We start from the raw sequence: 24,130 nt of genomic DNA on the forward strand, positions 1-24,130 counted from the left end.
TATTGGAAGCAAAGAAAAGTCTTTGGTCCCTTTCATTCTGCGAATTATTTCTTCATAAGATCTGACCCGCTTTGATCCAGTTGCAAAAAACTTGTTAAAAACTCATTTTCCCCACTCGCAAGAAGGGAGGAAGTGTTCACTGCTTATTTGAACACACTGGATGCTCCCAAACTATGTGGCTCATGGTGGCTGTTCTGTATCGTTCAAATGAAAAGGTCTTTGAAAATGAACCACCACCAGCAGGGGAAATATTCCCTTACATTCAAGATTAGGCAGATCAAATGTTCTTTGAGATGCAAAGCTTGCGTATTCCCATAAGACGAGCCCTGCAAAGCCCAGCTTCCCACACTGCCCAACCAGTTGCTTCCCAACCACAATGGATGCTGGCCCAGTCCAAGTGACCACCTTTCTCTGAAAGGAGGCTGTGAAAAAACCAGTGTTAAAAAGCCAAATTTAGATTCTATTTGGAAAATTATCACCTAAATCTCTAATCTGCCATTTTAAAGGAAGGTTCTGGAGCAAGAGAACATAAGAAGAGCCCTGCTGGATCAGACCGAGGGTCCACCTAGTCCAGCATTCTGTTCACACAGTGGCCAACCAGCTGCCCGTGGGAAACCCACAAGCAGGACGTGAGTGCAACAGCACCCTCCCGCCCATGTTCTCCAGCAACTGGTGTACCTAGGCTCACTGCCTCTGGTAATGGAGGTACCACATAGCCATCAAGACTAGTGGCCATTGATAGCCTTTTCCTCCAGGAATTTGTCCAACCCCCTTTTAAAGCCATCCAAATTAGAGGCTATCGCTACATTCTGTGGTAGCTAATTGCAGAGTTTGACTATGCGCTGTGTGAAGAGGTCCTTCCTTTTTTCTGTCCTGAATCTCCCACCAATCAGCTTCATGGGATGCCCCCACTGGGTTCTCGTATTTTGAGAGAGGGAGAAAAATGTCTCCCTATCCGCATTCTCCACATGATGCATAATTTTGTACACCTCTATCATGTCTTCCTTTACCCTCCTTTTTTCCAAGCTAAATACTCCCAGCTGTTGTAACCTTCGCCCATAGGGGAGATGCTCCAGCCCCGTGATCAATTTAGGTGCCCTTTCTGCACTTTTTCCAGCTCTACAATATCTTTTTTTAGGTGTGGTGACCAGAACTGCACACACTATTCCAGGTGTGGTCGCACCATAGATTTGTATAGAGGCAGTATGATTTTGGCAGTTTTATTCTCAATTCCGGTGTCTTGTCAACTCCACGCAGTCTTGGAGGACACGCTAACTATATAGATCCACTCGACTCTGATGTCCAGCATCAGGGAATGGATGGGGGGACTGCAGCTCTGTTGGTTCTCCTGGACGTCTCAGCAGCTTTTGATACCATCGACCATGGCATCCGTCTGGATCGCCTCTCCACGCTATGTCTGTGTTAAGGGATGTCTGATCTCATAGCCTCCAACGTTCAGGGTACCACAAGGTCCCATTCTGTCCCTTATGCTATTTAACATCTACATGACACCCCTGGGTGAAAGTCATCTGCAGGTTAGATGAGGCTAAAGAGTCACTGATATATGGTGCGGATGGACAGTGTCCACAAAAGCTTATGCCAAAATAAATTTGTCTTCAAGGTGCCACAAGACTCTTTTGCGGTCAATTAGTGGATGACACACAGCTCTACCTCTCTGTTCCATCTCCTAACCCCACAGAGGCAGTGGAAACCCTAAACAGGTGTCTGGGAGCAGGTTTGGGGTGGATGAGGACTGAAGCTTAATCCAGACAAAACAGAAGTAGTATGGGTTGGGAAGTCTGCTGGACAGACACCACGGCTTCCATTTTGTGTTTAGAGTTCCCTCCTGAGGTCCATCATTATTTATGGAGGGGGGGTATTCACGGGTATTGCACACAGGGGCTTTCGGACCCCAAATTAGAGCCCTGGGACTAATGTTTATTTTGGATTGGGCTGCCTTGCCTTCTTCCTCCATATACAGCTTACGGCTCTGCAGCCGGGATGGACAAAAGGTAGGTCAGGATCTACTGGTAGATCTCTGGATGATTTGCAGTATATCTCCAAGGATTTCTGGCACCTAATCCTTTAACGAAAGTAAGACCGCAAGGAAAAAAAATATCCAGCATGGCCAGCCTTGTGCTAGTTGATCATGACTGCATTCGCACAACATGCTAACCTACATTCAGTGGTTGAGTGTGGGTTATGGTTGAACCGTGGGTTAGTGTGTCATCTGAAGCCAGGACATTTTCCACAGGGTGGCTTGTTAACCATGCAGTGTGGCTTATTTTCTTGAATAAGCTACCTTGAGAACCCATGGTGCGTTGGTGGGTTGTTCAAGGTGGTTAACAAGCCACACTGCATGGTTTAGAAACCACCCTGCAGAAAACGTCCTGGATTTAGACAACACACTAAGCCATGGTTCAGCAAACACCCCACTCTCAACCACTGAGTGTGGGTTAGCGTGTTGTGTGAACAACCCCCATCTCTCAGGGCCCATGGGCTGTTTTAGGGTTCTGGGTGGCTTGTTGCTCACAGCAACAAGCCAGCCTGGCTGGGTCCACACGACATGACAAGGGTAGTTATGCTAGTCCCCCCAGCACACGACAGGCATATATAGAGGGGGAAATAAGCCACCAGGGCTGATTTCCCCCTCCATGATCGTGTAAACCCGTCTCAGCCTCAGTGTTCCTCATCTGTAAAACAGGAGTACTAATTCACTGCTTTGAACCAAGTCTTTGTCCAGCTCTGCTGGCTGGTTTTACAGAGTTGTGTTAGAATCCCTGATCTCTGGGAACTCAGAAGTAGATTTTTGTATATGTGCCTGTGTCTAGTTCATGGGGTACAGGAGATAACTGACGCTGCCCCCGGAGTCAACACTTTGCGTCTGGCTCTGCTTGGCAGACCTCTAGTGCAAACAAAATCGAAGCCACAAGCCTGAAGTCTGCCCACCCCTGCTTAACAGCTTGGAGAACTCTCTAGAAGACTGTGCCTGGACCCATCTTTGTTGCCACGCACTGCGCACTGAGGGCTCCTCCCTGCCAAGGGGCTCAGATGCTTGCAGCCACCTTTGCCCCCGACCTCGTTGACAATCTTGATTCTAGCCAGGGTCCTGCATGCCACACTGCCCTTACCTTTCTCCTTCTGCCATGCTTCCTCTAACTCTCAAATCAAAACAACGAATCTCTACCTTTTCCTCCCATTCCAGTTCTACATTCCACTGTGCTCTCCTAGCAGCATGCATGTGTCCCACTGGGGAGGAGTAAGCAGTAAGGCTCACCTGTAGGAAATGGGCCAGGGAATGGGGGAAGTCCAGGCTCAGCTACAAAGTCCTTCATCTCATCAAATCTGAGGACCAGGATCCAAGGATTGAGGAGAGGGTGTTAGTGATGGTACAGGTGCTGGCCAATAGGTGCACTCTCCGTGTGGAGGTGCTGATTCTTAAGAGAGAAGCTGGCCATGGGGATCGCTCCTCTCCCATGGAATTTCCATGCCACCACCATCCATGGTGTAGTGCGTTTATTTGATTTTTTAAAGGAAACTCTGACATAACAACTTTGCTCACTTCTTGAAAGTGTGGGCTAGGCTTCATGCAGTAAGCGCATATGGTCTACATCTAGAACAATGCAGCTGCTCAATGCTGGATCCCTTAGGTCATGTGGTTAGCAGCATAAACCACAATTTTCCCCTTACAGCTCACATGGCAAGCACACAGCACATTCTTCATATTCCGGGGGGGGGGGGGGAATAAGTATTTTGACATTTATGACCTGGTTTGCACAGAACACTAACCCATGGTTTATTTAATCCATGGTTTGTTGAATTCTGGTTGTCCTGATGTGAAAACCCAGCTGTCCTAACAAACCATAGTTTGTTAACCATGAACAGCCCATGGTTTGTTGTTGGCTTGTGAACTCTGGTTTGTTTAAACCATGGGTTGTTACATGTGCACCAAGAACCATGGGTTGTTTTGCCAATATACAGAAGCAGCAGGCAAGAGTGGTGAAAAAAACCCAGCCACTCTACATATCAGTATTACAGCACTGCAAAGGCAATTCGGATGCAGGGAGGGAGCAGGAGAAGAATGCGAGAAACAAACTACCCAGGGATTGAGAAAACAAACCACAATTTGTTCAATCATCTGCCAGACAAACCCTGGGTAAGGAAATAAACCATGGGTTAAATAAACCATGGGTTAGCATTATGTGTGAACCAGGTCTATAAGTAGTTATTGGAAATGCAAATCCAGAGCATTTCAAGAATTGCTGAACTATTTCAAGAAAAGAATAACAGGTAAAAACGGACCATGGTTAGAAGTTTCGTAGACCTTCAAACAACAAAACAGTTCTTTAAAAGTCTGAGCATGACTCATTTTCTGCATTTAATTATTTCTCCAGCTGGGCCTTCCAGCTATCTTGCAATTCCCACACTAATGCACATTTATTATATAAGCCACGTTTCCAAGGCAATAGGGCCTGAAGAAGCTACGCAACTGGCAACCAATCTGCTCAGCACTGCTGGTCTTGGTCTTGGAGAGGGTAGCTTTTTATGCCTTCGAAGAACAGAGTAAAGGTACCACATCCCTTCTTTTGTGCAGAGGATCAGCAAGACTAGATTTAACATTTGTTATTTATTTCAAACATGTATACCCTGTCTATGATAAAATCAGACTCAAGGTGACTTAGAAATAAAAATATAAACCACTCCTTCTAATAACAAACTCAGATGGCAAGTGCCGACAGAGAAACAAGAGAAAGGCATCAGCATGCTCAGAATAACCCTGAGGTTTCCAGAAGTACAAAAAATATATTTTACAAAAACATAAGGGAGTGGGAGAAAGAAGCCCATTGAGGACTGATCATGTTCACTATTCACAGAATACTGAGTGCCAATAGGAAAAGAAAAACAGAAAATGAGGACAAGGGAGAGAATGGAATGGTCAACAGAAGGAAGACAAGGCTCACTGGAACCCTGAAGAGGAGTATTCCTATTAGGAGATGTGAGACTTGTAACAAACATTGTAGTAATGTATATCACATGTAATATGTAACATCTAACACTTATACAGCACTTTCTAGCCTTTCACATGCATTATCTAGTCATAATCCTTTCAACAACCGTTCAAGGTAAGCCAGGTGAGATTCAAACTGGAACCTTCCTGATTCACAGTTCAGACTTTTAAGCACCTCTACATAGGGTTGGCGGAGAATTTCTCCCCGAAACTTCGGGGGGCCGAGCGCCAACGTGTTCGGCCCCCCGAACAAGTTTCAGGGAGAAATTCTCCGCCCCCCCGCCCCCCCCCCCGGGACGGGAATTACCTTTGGCGAATGTCCCTCCCGGCGGCGGGTCCGGCCGGCGGTTTGTCGGGTCTTCATCCGGGGCCGACAAACTGCCGCCATTCCAATAAAAGAAAAAAAAAACGCCCCCGTGATAGGCTACGTGACGATTAACGTAGCCTATCACGGCTAGATTTGCAAAGTCAGCCATGATAGGCTACGTAAATCGTCACGTAGCCTATCACTGGTGACTTTAAAAAAAAAAAAAAAGCACGTACAGATAATGGCGGCCCCCATAGGGAGCCGCCATTCCCGTTCCTTATTTGGTCGCTGTAGTCTACGTAAATCTTTACGCAGACTACGGCGAAAATAAGGGCAACGCATAGCATAGCGTTGCCCTTATTTTCGCCGTAGTCTGCGTAAAGATTTACGTAGACTACAGCGACCAAATAAGGAACGGGAATGGCGGCTCCCTATGGGGGCCGCCATTATCCGTACGTGCTTTTTTTTTTTTTTTTAAAGTCACCAGTGATAGGCTACGTGACGATTTACGTAGCCTATCATGGCTGACTTTGCAAATCTAGCCGTGATAGGCTATGTTAATCGTCACGTAGCCTATCATGGGGGCGTTTGTTTGTTTGTTTGTTTTAACTTTTTAGTTCGCGGCCGGGCGGGGCGAGGCGAGGCGCCTCCTCCCCGGCCTGAATTTCAGCCGGGCGAGGCGGGAAGCCTCCCCCCCCGGCCTGAACTTCGCGGGGGGAGCAGCAAAGCGCCTCCCCCCTACCGCGAAAAGCTTCGAGGACAGGTAAGGGACTTTCGTGCACCCCTACCTCTACACCATCTCTCGCTCTCTCTCGCTCTCTCTCACACACACACATACACACACACACACTAACATTTAAACCAATCATAACAACACAGACTTCCCTGACCTTGTACCATCCAGATGAGCTGGATTACAGCTCCCAGCACGGCTGGCTGATGGAAGCTGGGAGTTGTAGTCCAACACAACTGGAGGACACCAAGTTGGAGGATGCTGTAATGGCAAGACAAAATAAACAAAACAGGGAAAATGACATTATAAAATCCATATGGGCAACAGCAAACAAAAAACCCAGAGGTTCTGCTTTTAAAAAAATGCCCATTGGAATAAAGCAGTCCTAGGGCATGATCATACGCATGTTTGGACAGAAAAAAAGTCCTACTAATCCCAGCATTCCCCTGGGATTTGTAGGACTTTTTCTGCCTAAGGATTGTGCCTTTAAGGGCCAATTTAAAAGGAGGCAAGAGGGAGCCAGACAAACCTTTCCCACAAGGCTATCCCACCACTGATAAAGGCCCTCTCCATAGTTCCCAGCCACTGAATTTCCACTGGCAAAAGGACGAGAAGGAATGGGATACAGATTGTGATCAGGTTCATATGGGAGGAGGCTGGTTGGTGCCTGGCCATTTAGGGCTCTAACGGCCAACAGCAACATGTTGAATTGAGCCGAGGACCCAACTGGAAGCCGCTGGTCACCAAACTGGCCAGGTATGGTCTATCCCTGCCAACTCCAGATACAAGTCTGGTCTCAGCATTATATATGGTGGCCTGTTGGGAGGACTTTGGCTGAAAAGCAGGATACAAATCCACCAAACAAAATCGATCGACGCTGTGATGTTGTTTCAACTGGCCTCGCTGCCCTTTGATTGGAAGAACGGGCCATTCCTTAATGAGTCCACTTAGTGGCACTAAGTGACTGACCATTCCGGACACCAGCGCTACTTCCTAGGCTACCACAGGGCCGTGCCACGGAACAAAAAGGCCGTGCTATGCTGACGCATCACTTCTCAGATCAGCCGCCTCCAATACAGGACATGAGCAACATGGCCATCGTTTTGATAAAGGGATGTAATGATGTGTGTTTGTATTTGGCTGTGTTGTATGGGGGGACGCAATTGAGTGTTACACTGATGGGTATAAAAGGCCTTACCTGGTACTGTAAGGGGGAATATGAATTTGTATTGTGACTCACGCAGTAAAAGCTGTCTTTGCAACCTTGTATTGGAGTGTTCTATTTATGCTTAAGATCACCAAACATGACATGGTGTCAGAAGAGCGTGCAGCATGAGAGTATGCATCTATGCGTTTTGCAAAGATAGCATATTCTCATGCTGCGCACTCTTCTGACACATGTATACTCTGACGCTGGGGCCAGAGACACATGGTGGCTTCCCCAGAATGGGGACCCCTCAATGTGGATGAGGCTACCCAGTGTCAGGAGGCAGGTTTTGCTCTAATTGCCCAAGTACCGTGTCCCCCCTTTACTCTATAGCAGCCTTCCCAACCTGACGCTCTCCAGACGTGTTGGACGGAAACTCCCAGCATGCCCAGCCAGTATGGCCGTTTATTTATTTATTTATTTATTACATTTATCTCCCACCTTTCTTCCATTGTGGAACTCAAGGTGGCTACTGTGGTTCCCAGGCGGTCTCCCCTCCAAGCACTGACCAGACCCAGACCTGCTGAGCTTCAGCATGGTGGCTACCTCACATGCCTTCAGACCATGACCTGGGACTGTTGGTATGCTTTTTATCTGTCCTGAACCTCCCACCAATCAGGTTCATAGGATGACCCCGAGCTGGGTTCTAGTATTATGAGAGAGGGAGAAAAATGTTTCCATCTGACCTTTCTCCACACCATGCATAATTTTGTACACCACTATCAGGTGGTGATACCAACTCACCCAATTGTTCTCTAAGCTAAACAGTCCGGGGCGCTGTTACCTTTCCTCATGGGGAAGTTGTTCCAGCCCCTCGATCATCTTGGTTACCCCTTTCTGCACCTTTTCCAACTCTACAATATACCTCCTTAGGTATGGTGACACAGTATAAGTGTGTGTCCTAAGTGTGTTTGCACCATAGATTCGTATAAAGACATTATGATATTGGCAGTTTTATGTTTTATTCCTTTCCTAATGATCCCCAACATGGAATTTGCCCTTTTCACTGGTGCCAAGTCGACATTTTCATTGAGCTGTCCACCACAACCCCAAGATACCTTCCCTGGTCAGTCACTACCAGCTCAGACCTCATCAGCATATACATGAGGTTAGGAATTTTTTCTAGCCCAACATGCTTCAATTTATTAATAATACATTAATAAAGTATTTACCTCCAAACCTGATAGAACTTCCACCCTATTTGGAGGAAACAGTGATATGAACAATTAAGCAAATGTTCGTCTTGGAGTCCTCATGCTTGTTCTTCCAGATCCTCCATAGAAATAGAAATACTAATACACAATTTTGCATGAACACAACCCCTGCTGTAGCAACAATCATAAGCCCACAGTCATTAAAGCATCCCCCAGTTATACCAAACAAGCAGGAATAGGAGATACATCTCTCTCTTGCCTGTAAGCAAGCATTTTTCCAGTCCGAAGTTTGATTTTTGGGCAATAAAATTGTCATTCTGATGATTGGTTACTAATTATAAGGCATTTTACCACCACTATTCATAAATACTCAGGGTATGTGCCATCCTGTAATCAAAATATAAGCATGATTTGGGCACTAACAGCAGACTTTGAGCTAGTAAACATCAGATCTGGCTGAAGGGAGGAGGGAGAAATAGCCACTCTTAATCACTGGTAAAACATTTTTAGTGCCCCAAGCAATTTACAGCTGACTTCATGAGAACTCTATAGGACTGTAATTAAGTCCACTTATCACAGGAGGCCAAGTGACTTCTCCAGTCTGAAGACTGGAGATTCAAACCTGCATTTTTCAGATGCAAAGCCAGTACTCTGGGCAGAACTAGACACTGCAGGAAACATAGGTATAACACCAAAAGCACTTCTCCAGTCTGTAGATCTCTCGCTCATCCCCATAACATCCAATGAAACTCATCACATGGTGCCATGCAGCGTCATCTCGCTGTATGCTTCCCTAGCCCCGCTTTAGCTGCTGCTGCTGGGGAAACTTGTAGCATAAGGACATCATTATGCCACAAGGTGGGTTTCACTAGACATTCCAGGGAAGAGAGGGAGAGTTAGACACAGGAATGCCATTTTCAGCAGCAGCCCCACACCAGCCATAATGTTAGTTCCACCCTGAGACTATGGGCAGTATTAAACACTGATACAGCATATAGTTGAAACTGCTGATATTATAGTTTTATTTTTCCCCCTTTCAGTATCATATGGGAGCCATTGCAGAAGTTACTTTTTACTTAACGTTTCAGAACTCTGTAATTGCCACTTGTTACTTTTAAAATATATAAAAATTAACTTGACAATATTCAACGCCTCCCGTTCATTTTTCATTTGTAAGAGAAGGGCCCACTATATGTAAACAAAGCAAAACAAACCTGTGATGCCCTACACACTATGCTGGTGGGTGGATTATGGAGGCTGTAGTCCCAACCTGTGATCCCCTACACACCATGCTGGCGGGCGGATTATGGGAGATCTGTATACGAAGGATAATAATATCAGGGATAGATTTGACGGTGTGGTCAGTGAGTTAGAGCCAGACATCCTGAAGAGCGAGGTTGAATGGGCCTTAAGAAGCATTGCTAATAACAAGGCAGCAGGAGACGACAGTATCCCAGCTGAACTGTTTAAAATCTTGCAAGATGATGCTGTCAAGGTGATGCATGCCATATACCAGCAAATTTGGAAAACACAAGAATGGCCACCAGATTGGAAAAAATCAACTTCTATCCCCATTCCAAAAAAAGGGAAACACTAAAGAATGTCCAAACTATCGAACAGTGGCACTTATTTAACATGCCAGTACAGTAATGCTCAAGATCTTGCAAGGTAGACTCCAGCAATTCATGGAACAAGAATTGCCAGATGTACAAGCTGGGTTTCGAAAAGGCAGAGGAACTAGAGACCAAATTGCCAATATCCGCTGGATAATGGAGAAAGCCAGGGAGTTTCAGAAAAACATCTATTTCTGTTTTATTGACTATTCTAAAGCCTTTGACTGTGTGGATCATAACAAACTGTGGCAAGTTCTTGGTGGTATGGGGATACCAAGTCATCTTGTCTGCCTCCTGAGGAATCTGTATAACGACCAAGTAGCAACAGTAAGAACAGACCACGGAACAACCGACTGGTTTAAGATTGGGAAAGGAGTACGGCAGGGTTGTATACTCTCACCCTACCTATTCAACCTGTACGCAGAACACATCATGCGACGTGCTGGGCTTGATGAATCTAAGGCTGGAGTTAAAATCGCTGGAAGAAACATTAACAATCTCAGATATGCAGATGATACCACTTTGATGGCTGAAAGTGAGGAGGAGCTGAGGAACCTTCTGACAAAGGTGAAAGTTGGGTTGCAGTTAAACCTCAAAAAAACCAAGATTATGGCAACCAGCTTGAACGATAACTGGCAAACAGAAGGAGAAAACGTGGAGGCAGTGACAGAATTTGTCTTTCTAGGCGAAAAGATTACTGCAGATGCTGACTGCAGCCAGGAAATCAGAAGACATTTACTTCTTGGGAGGACAGCAATGACAAATCTTGATAAAATAGTGAAGAACAGAGACATCACACGGACAACAAAGGTCCGCGTAGTTAAAACAATGGCATTCCCCGTAGTAACCTATGGCTATGAGAGCTGGACCATAAGGAAGGCTGAGCGAAAGAAGATAGATGCTTTTGAACTGTGGTGCTGGAGGAAAATTCTGAGAGTGCCTTGGACTGCAAGAAGATCAAACCAGTCCATCCTCCAGGAAATAAAGCCAGACTGCTCACTTGAGGGAATGATATTAAAGGCAAAACTGAAGTACTTTGGCCACATAATGAGAAGACAGGATACCCTGGAGAAGATGCTGATGCTAGGGAAAGTGGAAGGCCAAAGGAAGAGGGGCCGACCAAGGGCAAGATGGATGGATGATATTCTGGAGGTGACGGACTCGACCTTGGGGGAGCTGGGGGTGGTGACGGCTGACAGGAAGCTCTGGCGTGGGCTGGTCCATGAAGCCACGAAGAGTTGGAAGCGACTGAGCAAATAAACAACAAGTCCAAACATATCTACAGGGAATCAGGCTGGGGATGGATGATCTGCACAATAAACAAGTTTGCTTCATTCACATTTTACATTTTCAGGCATACACTTAACACATCTTAGATCACCTTCTGACATGGTGTTTACAGACCAGAAGTCACTGCAGACTGCTCCTGCTTCCCATACATAGGGAGCCAGTGTAGTGTAGTGGTGAGAGTGTTGGACTGGGAGCCGGGAGACCCAGGTTCTAGTCCCCACTCAGCCATGGAAGCTCACTGGGTGACTTTGGGCCAGTCACAGACTCGCAGCCCAACCTACCTCACAGGGCTGTTGTTGTGAGGATAAAATGGAGAGGAGGAGGATTATGTAAGCTGCCTTGGGTTCCTTGCAAGAGGAAAAAAGGCGGGATATAAATGCAATAAATAAAATAAATACTACTTGGATAGCAGCAGTAATGTTACTGCGACAACTGAAAGAAGGCCACCCAACAGGTAGTGCAATATTCAGGGCAGCCTCCCCTAACCTGGTATCCTCCAGATGTTTTAGACTAGAACTTCCATCATCCCCGCCCACTGACCATAACGGGCTGATGGGAGTTGAAGTCCAAAACATCTGGAGGGCAACAAATTGGGGGAGGCTGCTTCAGAGTGCAGTGGGCACTTCTGAATATTACCCCATATAATTAACAAAAACAAGGCTTCTTTGCAAACCCAAAATTGGCACATGGGGAGAACTATATCGGCCCAGCATTCCTCCTGTTGCTTGACCTAATCTCCTGCCCGGAGGGAGTTTCATACACATGGGGAGCGTTCAAACATGTGATCCTCCCCTGTAGTCTGAAAAGGTACAGTCCACCTCAGCACTTTCTCCTCATTGCATTTACGAGCCATTTGGGGGGATACACTTGTAAAAATATTTCTTTTAAATATGCAACGTCCCTAAACCAACATTATTTCACACTTTAGGGGATCTGTAACAGTCATTACATTGAATTGCCAACTTAAAAATAAAATCAGTAACGCTGCCATCCTTTACACACTTACTTGGGAGTAGGTCTCATTTAACTCAATGGGGCTTACTTCTGAGTAGACAGGTACAGGATTGCGCTGTAAATTTACAAATGGGCGGCGGGGTTAAATTACGACCTGTACGACGCATCCCCCAGTAAATAAACAGACTTACACATAGACCCAGCGGGCCAACCATTCACACGTGCTATCAACACAGACGCGCAAAGACACGCGCGTTACCTCGCGCGACACGCGAAAGAGGAGCAGCCCCCTCCGCGCGGGCTCGACGTTCCTTCCTGCTCCAGCAGCCGCCTCCCATTGGCTGGCTGCTCACGACAGAACGGCGCCGTCGCCCGACAGAGTCCGGCGCTATGGTGATTGGTCAAGGAAGGAACAGAGGCGTGGCTTCCCAAGCGCCGCCCCCACCGCCTCCATCCTAGCTATAGAGGTAGAGAGAGAAAAGGTGAGAGCAACACGTTCATCACTTCTGGTCTCCCACGCTGCTACTTACAGTGCGCAGGTGCAAGCGCCTCTCCGCTCCCTCCTCTCTATGGTGCCCCGCGATCTATTTTGGCCACTTGGTAGCCCCGCGTGTTCGACTGGGAACCGGAAGTGTCAATGCCGTTCCAAGTGAATTTACGACGTTCCCCTTGTCCTTGGACGGATGCGCGCGCAGAGGGAGGACTGCTGCTGCACGGCGTGGGCGCCAGGGGGAGCTCGCGTACTGCTTTTCCTAACAAACGCTGGTATGCAGAGAATTGTGACGTGCAAGAGAATTCATAGCCGCAAATTAGAGGGGCGGTGAAATGGGAACATATGCAGAGCAGTAGGCAGGGCTTAGACCCAGAATCATCATTATTATTAGTTATTAATTATTAATTTTATATTCCATCACTTATAAAGTGCCTTCAAATTTCTAAGTGCTGTAGAAAGATTAAAAGACACACCCTGCCACAGGGCTACAGTCTAAGACACGATACAAAAGGAAAAAGGAATGAGGAGGGAAGAGGAAAGACATGGAGAGGGCAACCAAGATGAATAATTAGCAACCGTGGTTTTAAAACTGCGCTAAGTGCTTGCTGCATGACACCAAGGGTTTATTTGCTCCATGGATTTTCGTTTTTACCCCACATTTCCTCAAAGGTGTGCAGGGTGGCATTCAAAGTTCAAGCCACGTTTTATCCTCACGACACTGTGCGTTACGTTAAGCTGAGAAGACAGTGACTGGCCCAAAGTCCACACTCCGGGAGAGAGCGCAGGACAGGAAGGCCTGGCGTGTTTTGGTCCATGGGGTCACGAAGGGTCGGGCACGACTTAACGACTGAACAACAACAACAACAAGAGATTTGAACCTGGGCCTTCCTTTGTGTAATTTTCATTCTTTCCTTCCAAGGAACTCTAGAAGAACTGTAGCTCTGTTAGTAGGTCTGAGCACCTTGTCCAACTAGAAATCCCTGTGATTGCTTAGTCACGCCTACGGACAAGACTCTTTGGCATGATCCTATCCTTCATGTCATGCACCAATGACATCCCCCAGGTCTCTTCCTGTCATATTTAGCCATATTTAGTGGGGGGGACGGGACAGAATAGGAGCATATACCTCCCACACACTTAAACTGGTCATTCCCTCTCCCCAAAGAACCCACAGAACTCTTGTTTGGGGCAGATTGGGGGAGTGGGAGGCATCTCTAACAGACAATTCTCAGTACCCTTCCCAGAATTCTTTGTGGGGAAGCCATGTCAGTTAAACTGGTTTCAAGCTGGTACAGGTTTGTAGTGTCCTTTCATAGTAGATTAACAGCACAATCCGACACATTCCTCTTGAGAGGTAAGTCCCATTAAGCTCAGTGGTGCTTACTCCCAGGCAAGTTGGTACAGGATTGCAGCTTTAAAAAGCTGAGTTTTATTTGGGGTGGCGTTACTTAGTATATGCCTCCTAAAAAATGGGCGAGTCACAATCATGTAAGTGTGTTTTGTAATGCACATACATTGAACTTCAGTTCATAGAATCATAGAATTATAGGGTTGGAAGGGGCCTATAAGACCACCGAGTCCAACCCCCTGCTCAGTGCAGGAATCTGAGTCAAAGCATCCCTGACAGATGGCTGTCCAGCCTCATCTTGATTGCCTCCAGCATGGGAGAGCTCACCACCTCCCTAGGTACTTGGTTCCATTCTCATATTGCTCTAACACTCAGGAAGTTTTTTCCTGATGTCAAGCCAGAATATGGCTTCCTGTCACTTGAGCCCATTATTCCATGTCCTGCACCCTGGGCTGATCGAGAAGAGATCCTGGCCTTCCTCTCTGTGAGAACCTTTCAAATACTTGAAGAGCACTATCATATCTCCCCTCAGTCTTCTCTTCTCAAGGCTAAACATGCCCAGTTCTTTCCGTCTCTCTTCATAGGGCTTTGTTTCCAGTCCCCTGATCATCTTTGTTTTCCTCCTCTGAACCCTCTCCAGCTTGTCTGCATCTTTCTTAAAGTGTGGTGCCCAGAACTGGACACAGTACTCCAGATGAGACCTAACCAGTGCTGAGTAGAGGGGAACTAGTACTTCATGTGATTTGGAAGCTATACTTCTATTAATGCAGCCCAAAATAGTATTGGCCTTTTTTGCAGATACATCACATTATTGGCTCATATTCAACATAAGTTGTGATCTACAACAATTCCAAGATCCTTCTCGCTTGTAGTGTTGTTAAGCCACGTATCCCCCATCTTGTAACTGTGCATTTGGTTTCTTTTTCCTAGGTGCAGAACTTGGCATTTATCCCTATTCAATGTCATTCTGTTGTTTTCTGCCCACCGCTCCAGTCTATCCAGATCACTTTGAATTTTGTTTCTGTCTTCCAAGTTATTAGCGATCCTGCCCAATTTTGTGTCATCTGCAAATTTGATCAGCATTCCCTGCACCTCCTCATCCAAGTCATTAATAAAAATGTTGTTTTTAAAAAATTAGTTTTTTCAGCTGTGAAATTGGTAGACAATACAGTGCAGATGTATGTGTTTTGACTTGGTAGTTTGATCTGCCTGCTTTTCTCACCTGGAAATTATAAGTGGGCTTTCTTTATTCTTCTTCTTCATCATCATTATTTGTGGTATTATATACCCCTGAATATAATAACATTTCTCAGCAGTTCACAATATTAAAATGCAATATTAAAAACAACATTAAAAACATTTCCAACTACAGTAAAAAAAAAAAAAATCAAGGAGCACCACAATGGAGGGGCATAATTAATTTACAGCCCAGGCAAAGCCTGGGTGAACAGGTGTGTTTTCAGGAGGCATTTAAAAGATGCCACATTTTCTGCCTCCCAAACTGCACAAGGGAGGGTTTTCCAGATGGTGGGTTCGGCTACAGAGAAGGCCCGCCATCTGGGTATTTCATGGTGATATTACGTTCATTTTGGAACAACCAGTGTTCTTGTTGTGGGACCGTTATCCACATGACTTGCTCTGGCTCAAAGGCCAATTGAGGTTTGCCTACAGGACCGAGATTTATTGTCCCTAGTTTTGGCAGAGATCTGTTGAGAAAAGCACGAAGGAAATATTCTGCTGGAACATGCCCTTCCACTAGATGATTTTGCATTTTATATACACCCCACGTTCTTATCCATCGGATATCTTAATAAAAAAGCCAACCGGTATAACATGTTTGCACAACACCAGTTTTTCTCAAGGTTATGCAGCAAGACAAGGCATTAATACTGAACTGGATAGGCTGTGGCTCAGCCTCCCTCTCTGTTCATGAGAGGGGAGCTGGCAAGATGGGTTGACTCACGCATGACAAAGCGGAGTCTTGGGATCATCATGTAGGCAGCAGAGAGCCCTTGTGAAACCGAAACAAGTTTCCAGCCTGCCAAAAGATCAGGTCTCCAAGGTCTTTGCTTGTCAGTTGCATCACGCAGGGAACATGAAGCTGACCTTGCAGAGATGGGATCCAGGTTGTGCAATGCTGCTCCCAGAGACACCCATGGTCCTTCTTTGCCAGGTTTCTTGGAGCCTTTCCCTGCTGCATCGCAATAAGTCTGTTCTGCCCTTTGAAGAAACTGGGAAAGGCAGGGAAAGCAGTCCTCTGAAGAGAGCCTGAAATAAACCAAGTGGTGCTGCTGGGTTTACACTTTTGCCCCACAGTGCATGGCCGTTTGTCGAAATGCACCGGGCATGAGGGGCTGCTTCCCTGTTCCCGTGATCACTGCTCTCTCCCTTTTTTCTTCCCTGGATTGGTGCTCTCGCTCCATTTCCTCTTTAATATTTAAAGGGAACCACCCGTTACGCAGAATGAGGTGGCCATGCTTGACTGTGGTGGTATACTTCTGGACTGGACCACTTCAGACATTGCAAGTCCAGAAGCTGACTGGACCAACACAACAGTGGAGATGGGGCACCCAGGGTGCAGAGCTGGCTGCATGGTACACAGAGTTCTGTTGCCCAGCACCTTGCCACCACTCCACATCCCTCAGCATCTGCTGCCTGAGGTGGCTGCCTCATTCTGCCTAATGGTAGAGCCAGTCCTGTTTCCTGCATTGATAGATCTATCCTCCATGAATTTGATCTCCTATTAAGCCCCCTCTGGTGGGCATCACTGGAGCATACAGAGCATACTTAAGCTATGGAATTCACTTCCAGAAGATGTAGCGATGGCCACCAACTTGGACTGGTTTAGAAGGGGATTGGACAAAGTCATGGAGGAGAAGGCTGTCAATGGCTACTAGTCCTGATGGCTATGTGCTACCTCCAGTATCAGAGGCAATGCGCCTGTATACACCAGTTGCTGGGGAACATGGGCAGGAGGGTGCTATTGCACTCATGTCCTGCTTCTGGGTTTCCCTTGGGCATCTGGTTGGCCACTGTGCAAACAGAATATTGTTCTAGTTGGACCCTTGTCCTGATCCAGCATGGCTCTTCTTATGTTCTTATGACCACATCTACGGGCAGAGAATTCTGTAAATTAATGGAGTGCTCTGTGAAGGATGATATTAAAGGGAGACACGTTAGGCATCTTCTGATATGTGATGGGCTGCCATGCAGGCAATGGAGCGGCCTAGTTCTCTGTAGCTCCAGAGGGGAGGACTAGAACCAGTGGGTGGAGATTGTAAGGAAGCAGATTCCAGCTAAACATCCAGAGAAGCCTCCTAACGGTGAGAGATGTTCAGCCGTGGAGCAGCGTGCCTCGGGAGGCGGTGGGCGCTCTGTCTCTGGAGGTATTTAAGCAGAGGCTGGGGGGCTACCTGTCAGGGACACTGAGGTTGCACATCCTGCACTGAGCAGGGGGTTGGACTGGATTATTCATTTAGGGCGCAATCCTATGAAGATAATTGGCAGGGGGTTGGACTGGAGTCTGCTGAGTAGCCAAGGCAGGGCAGCAGGAGAGCAAAGGTGATCTTGGCCTCCGCTCTCCAGCTGCCCTGCATTTCTGCTAGACGGGCAATTTCACCTGTCTAGCAGTGGCACTTTGGAGGATGAAGGAGGGGGGCTGGGGCGGCTGTAGGAAATGTTGTACGGCCGATGCCCCAGCCCCCTCCCCGCCGCTGAGAACGCTCCCTTTTCCCATCTCCATGCTCTGTTTCTGAGCACAGAGACATAGCCAGAACCGCATAGGCTACCAGGCGGCGGGGTAGGGGAGGGTTTCTGGGCTCTGAGGTTGGAGACCCGTTTCTGACCTCGGAGCCCTGAAACTGACCAATCCTATGACCCCCAGATGGTGTCTAGGGGACATAGAATTGCTCCATTAATTAATGCGTTTTTACCCCACTCTTCAACCAAAAAGTCTCCCAGAGTGGCTTGCAAAGCCACATACACATTATACACATTTATTATGTATAATTTATACATAATAAATTATGTATTTTTATTTATTTATTTATTTATTTCTATACTGCTCAATAGCCAAAGGGTTCTTGGTGGTTCACAAAAAAATGCACACCAGAATACAAAATAAAAACAGAATATAAAATCTCTTACATACAACATGTAAAAAAATTTAAACAGCCAAAACAGTTACAATAAGTGGCTGATAGAAACAACTAACATCAACGCCCCCATGACATGCCGTCAAATGCCTGAGAGTAGAGGAAGGTCTTAACCTGTTGCTGGAATGTTGATAATGTTGGCACCAGGTGGACCTCAGTTGGGAGAGCATTCCATAATCGGGGGCCACCACCGAGAAGGCCCTCTCCCTTATTGCCACCTTCCGAGCCTCTCTTGGAGGAGGCACTCAAAGGATGGCCTCAGATGCTGATTGTAGTGTCTGGGTGGGTTCATTTTGGGAGTCCCAGGCCATGTATTGGGTATTGCAGTGCGGACACCGATTGTTGCAGTTCAGCACATCCACCGCCTCACCCGATGAAGATGAAAAGGAGAAGTACAGTTATGTGTCATCAGCATGCTGATGGCAGCACAGTCCAAAACTCCAGGGCCCCATCTATATGGCACCGCCTTGACTCCCCACCCCATCGCAACTGCGCAGCAATGCGGCTTCGAGTCAGCACACCCTGCAGTACACTCGTGATGTACTGCGCGCTTCCTTTACAGACTCACCGTGCCCTTTTTTTGCCATTTTACTGAAATGCGCAGCTGTGCAGTCCCATGAATGTGGGGGGTGACACTTCAGTGGCTGTTTTGTATTTGAGGGGCTCTGCTGTGTCTTTCAGCCCCTTTTTAGGTAAAAAGTGGGTGTTTTGTGCACCTTCATTTCCACACCATCATTTTGACAGTTCCCCGGCCCGAGACTCTCGCGATGGTTCGCACTCACAAGCGTGAGCGCTACGTGCCTAGCCATCGCTCCGAAATGGTGGCCAGAGCGATGTTGTTCCTCCCCCAAGACCCCCCCGGCCCTTGGGCACTGAGTCCAAAAGCAACCGTTGCAAAGATACGAAGCTGAAAAACTGTGCAAACGTGTGATTAAAGAAATGAAAATGCTCCTCTGTGCCTCTGTAACTGCGCAGCTGCGAAGGGATGAGGGAGCAAAGGGGTGTCACACAGTGACGCAGGCACTACACACACCTATAACACGCCCACTGTATGATGCAAGGTCAGGTTGGGAAAAGAACAGATGGCCCGCAACCACGGGGGAACCTGCAGCAACCCCAAAGAATCACAGTAAAACGACTCCTTGGAACTCCGCTTTTTCTGAGCAAAAACCACGGATGACTGCAAAGTCACAACTATGTCATCTATCATGAGGGACATCGACTCGCACCCGCCTCAGAATAAAAGCCAAGTGTAGAGGCACCCGAGATGACCCCACTCAGTGATTTCACATACATGAAAAAAGGCTTATGCTTTGCAGGCTGGATAATATCAAATTTGAATTATACCTTTGAGAAGATAACTCCTTTCTCAAAATTTGCCAATTCAACTTAAGCCTATACATTTTTCTAGACATCTGTATATCAAGCTTTTTGATGTGTATACCTTACACAATATTTTTTGCTCCTTAATTTATAAGGGAAAACTTTTAGTACACTTTTGACTGGAATAATACATTCTCACAGCTGTTTATTACTTAAATAACTTTTTGGCCCAAGTCATAGGGCTTTAAATCAGCATTTTCTCTTCGGATACCATCCAGGTCAGCTTGACCATTATTTTTATGCCAGTTACCCAGAATTCATTGTGAACTTGCTTGTGTCCTCTCTATTGGTACCAGTTACCTTATTATTTATAATTCTCTGAATTCCTAATTACCTTTTATGCAACATGCTTGATTGCCTGGGGCTTTCAGCTCCAAGACAAGCCAACATTTGCTTTTTTGTAGGGGGAAATGTACTTTCTTCACTTTCTTCAGTAATCGTTCTGAGCACATTCAGGACTGTGCCAGCAACCTTTTGTGGCAGATCCACCACAAGGGTTACGTTCCCCCTGTCTCTCTCCCAATATAGGTCATCATGCAAGGCTGTTTCCATGCCAAAACCTGCCCTGAATCCAGATGGATCCAGATAATCGGTCTCATCTATGAGTGTCTGGAGCACAGCAAGGTCCTGGACCACCTGCTCAAGGACTTTGCCCAGGAAAGGAACACTGGCCACTGGCCTAAAGTTGGTAAGACCTTGTGGGTCCAGGGAGGATTTCTTTGGGACTGGTCTTTGCGTAGTTCACATGTCTCTACGGCAGGAAGCGATCTGGGCAGGAAGCAATCTAGCTGGAACTGGTTCTAACCAGCTGCAGGAGTGGCAGCTACGCGAGGGGGGGGGCTCCTCTGGCTGTACCTGATATGAAACAGATCGTTACTGTTGGTGTCAAGGCAGTTGATAAGACTATCTTCCTCTGGGACTTTCCACTGTAGGAGGCTGCCTCAGATGGCTGCCAATACTTTAAGATGGTGCCTCTTTGTTTCTGTCAATCCCCCCTTAAAAGCCTTTCATCAAGCATTAAACACGTTAGTCAGCTGTACCTCAAAAACCTTTTTTCCTAGGCCAGTGACGGACTTCATGGATTTATAATATTCTGCCCATAAAGAAGTTCTAAAACTGTTTGGCCATTTTCTTGACAACAAGATTGCCCCGCTCTCACTACTCCATTGGAAAGTAGTGCTAGGACCCACAGCCACTTCATTTTCAGCGAAAAAGTCCCTTCAGCCCCGCAAGAGCCTAATAGGCCCACGCCCTCTCTAAATCTTGCCCTGTGCCTCCTCGAGCGTCCGGGATCGGGGAGGGCAGAGGGTTGTTGCTTGTGGACCCCGGGTCTCCTTGGGGACAGGATGCAGAGGTCTGGTCTGGATACTTTTTTATCCTAGTATGGTGAGTCCACCTATCCCACCCCAAAAGTTTTACCACTGTGTGGCTAGTCAGGGCCACAGTATAGGGTCCATCCCACCTGACAGTCAGGGGCTCCTTTTTCCACTTTTTGACCAGTACTTGGTCTCCGGAGCAGAAAGGGTGGACGGTCTGGTCAAGCGGCAAAGACTGGAACTCCGCGGCGTGGCAGCGTAACTGAAACAAAACAGACTGCAAACCAGTAACATGGTCCCACAACATTTGCTTTCCCACTTTCCAAGTGGCTCTCTCGCGTTGTCCCGGGGGCAGAACTTGGGTTGCCACCAAACATGAGCTTGAAAGGGGACAACTTAATCCCTTTGTGGGGTGTTTTCCGGATTTTAGTTAGGGCGAGGGGGAGGGCCCATACTCCAGGCAAAGCACACCTGCTGCCACCCCCCTTCGCTCATGCACAAAGAGGCGGAAGGCCTTGGCAGGATTTGGATCATCAAGGCCGGGGGAGACATTAGGGACTGTTTAAGCTCTTGAAAGGCTTTTTCCATATCCCTGGTCCAAGCCCAATCGAGCACCTCTTCTTTTGTTAAGGATTCATAGAGTGGCTTAGCCTTGCCACCATAGTCTGCAATCCATAAGCAACAGAATCCAGTGAGGCCCAAGAACAGCCGAAGTTCATGTGGGCAGCTCGGGGAGGGGTAGTCTTGAATGGCCTGTATTTGGCTATGATCAAGGCGGCGCTGGCCTTTTGAAATTCTATAGCCTAAAAGGTGACTTCAGCTTTTATGAGTTGTGCCATTTTGCCAGAGACATTGTACCCACAGGTGGCCAGCAAATTGAGCAATTCGCGGGTATATCGTTCACAGTCTTGCGGGGTCTCGGCGGCGATCAACAGGTCGTCACAATACTGTTAAGACCTGGCCTTTTTCGAGGCCCCCTTTCCAGGCGGCCAGGTCTCTTTGCAGTTGGGACCCAAAAATTTCAGGAGCTCATGTGAGCCCCTGAGGCACTACTGTCCACATTAGCTGGGTCTTGTGGTGGGTGTCAGGGTCTTCCCATTTAAAGGCAAACAGGGGCTGGGGCGTTTCATGGAGGGGGAGCCAGGGGGGCTGGTGTCTGCGCAGGACCAGTGGGCGCACCATTGGCCTGGTTCTGGGGACATTCATTCTTCCAATGGCTGTGCTGTTTGCAGCAGGCACACTGGTTCCTGTCTAAACAGCGGCCCATGTTTCTATTACTCTCGCCGCGCCCTGGTCCGCTGCGCAAGGACTCCCCCTGTCCCCCGCAGCCCCTTCCTCGGCATCCGGGATCCTCACCTTGGATGGCCATTGCAAGGAGCCTGGCCCCCTCGACTTTTTCTTTTTCTTCCTGCCTATCATAGACTTTCATAGCAATCTCAATAAGTTTTTCAATGCCCTTTCCCATTCCTCCTTCTACCTTTTGCAATTTTCTTCTAATGTCATCATATGACTGGCCAACAAATAGGGACACCAGAACCTGTCGATTGTTGGGGTTCTCAGGATCCAGATCAGTATACTTCTGACACACCTCATACAACCTTTCATAGAATCATGCTGGGGATTCTTCTTTTGTCTGCTTTATTTCATACAGTTTGGATAAGTTGACTGTCTTTCCAATACACTTCCTCATTCCCTTTACAAGCAAATTAGCATAGCCGGCGTGCTGTTTGCGCTCCGCATCAGTCCCATGTGACCACCCGGGGTTGGTGTCAGGGATGGCCTTGGCTCCGCTAATCTGATCTTCGTCCTCGCCCTGTGCTTGAGCCGTCTCGAAAACACATTCCCTTGCTTTTGTTTTTACTAGTCTACGCTCCTCAGCTGTCAATAGGGTGCGCATGACAATCTGCATGTCTTGCCAAGTGGGCTTGTGAGTGTCAATGATAGTCTCGAAGACCCCAGCCATTCGGCCCGGATCTTCGGAGAAGGTAGGATTTTGATGTTTCCAATTACAGAGGTCGCTGATAGCAAAGGGAATATACACATAGGCCGTGTGTCCCTCTGAGTCAAGGACTTCCCTTAAGGGAGCTTGGAGAGATGTTTCTAGCTCTGCCTCAGGGTTGTTTGGGGGGGGATCTGATTCGTGGCTCCGGAGAGACTCTAACCAAGCCTTGGCGGCGGCCGCCTCCCTGTCTTCACATTCCTTTTTCCAAAAATCCTCCCCCAATTTTTTTCTCAGCCTCAATCTCGGCCGGAGTTTTCTGGGACACAGGTTGTGGGAGGCTGGGATATAAAGGGGGGGGCTAAAAGGTCCTTGGGCGCTGGGGGAATAACAGGGGCTGACGGGGGGCAGAGGCCGTCCAAAGCTGCAGCCTTCGGGGGACCTCTGCGGACAATCATCATTTTACACTGAGACATTTTACATTTCAATAACCATGACGACGAAGGTTTCCTTGTAATCACGGATTCCCAGGAATCAATATATGGAAGTTGGTCTAAATGGCCGTATCTGGTGACTACTTGATAAACAGAAGAGACCAGCGAAGGGTCGTAAGAGCCTCCCTCGGGCCATCCAACACCAAACGTTGGCCACTCACGGTTACAAAATTTCTCCAAAGATTTTTTAGACATTTTAACGCCATAATCACCCTTAAACTGTTTCCAGTGTTGAAGCATACACCCCAGAGGTGTGCCCTCAGAACATTTACTAGAGGCAGAACCCATGGGTCTCCTGGCCTCTGTTCCAATGTTAATTCTAAAAGAGAAACACACTCTTACCTCGTCTGAGGTGGCTGCGTCCGGCTGCTTCAGACCGTCACCTCTGAGCGGAGGACTGTTGGTTCTGTGTCCAGAAAGGGACTTCCCCTCTAGGGTCCGCGGCGCCAGTCGACACACGTCCGAGAAGCAGGGGAATGGCGGATCCTAATTCAGGCTTTCGGTGCGCGCGTCATTCCTTGCCGTCGGAGGTTGTTTGGCCACGGGGGTCGACTAGAGGAAAAGTCCCAGTGGAGTCGCCATTTGTTGCACAAATTATGCTTAAGTTCGTTCCCTCTAGGAGGGGTATGCCAATATCCCCTTAGAGACACACAGAACTCTGAGATTCAGTCCAACACAGTTTTATTTGGCAGGAGACAAACAGTGCTGTTCGGGTGGATTCTCACAGCTAATGCCAC

At 47.4% G+C, this 24,130-nt stretch overlaps 1 protein-coding gene across 8 annotated transcripts in view; it reads right to left on the minus strand.

Moving 5' to 3' along the window:
- The window catches only part of WDR89 (WD repeat domain 89), a 45,227-nt gene extending 21,097 nt beyond the window's left edge, over positions 1 to 24,130 (minus strand). For 2 of the 8 annotated variants that reach the window (XM_084836869.1, XM_084836842.1), the window contains exon 1: positions 21,107 to 24,130. Coding sequence is in view for 4 of the 8 variants with exons in the window: in XM_084836814.1 (XP_084692940.1) it covers positions 12,526 to 12,604 (79 nt within the window). In the remaining 4 variants the exon portion in view is untranslated. Of the gene's footprint in view, positions 1 to 12,318; positions 12,726 to 16,070 lie in introns of those variants that run through there. The other 6 variants (XM_084836814.1, XM_084836860.1, XM_084836830.1 and 3 more) reach the window with 6 other exon arrangements.

Source organism: Heloderma suspectum, chromosome 1 (assembly GCF_057233095.1).
Source record: "Heloderma suspectum isolate Gila_16-S chromosome 1, 16-S_ref, whole genome shotgun sequence".
Classification (NCBI taxonomy): domain Eukaryota; kingdom Metazoa; phylum Chordata; class Lepidosauria; order Squamata; family Helodermatidae; genus Heloderma; species Heloderma suspectum.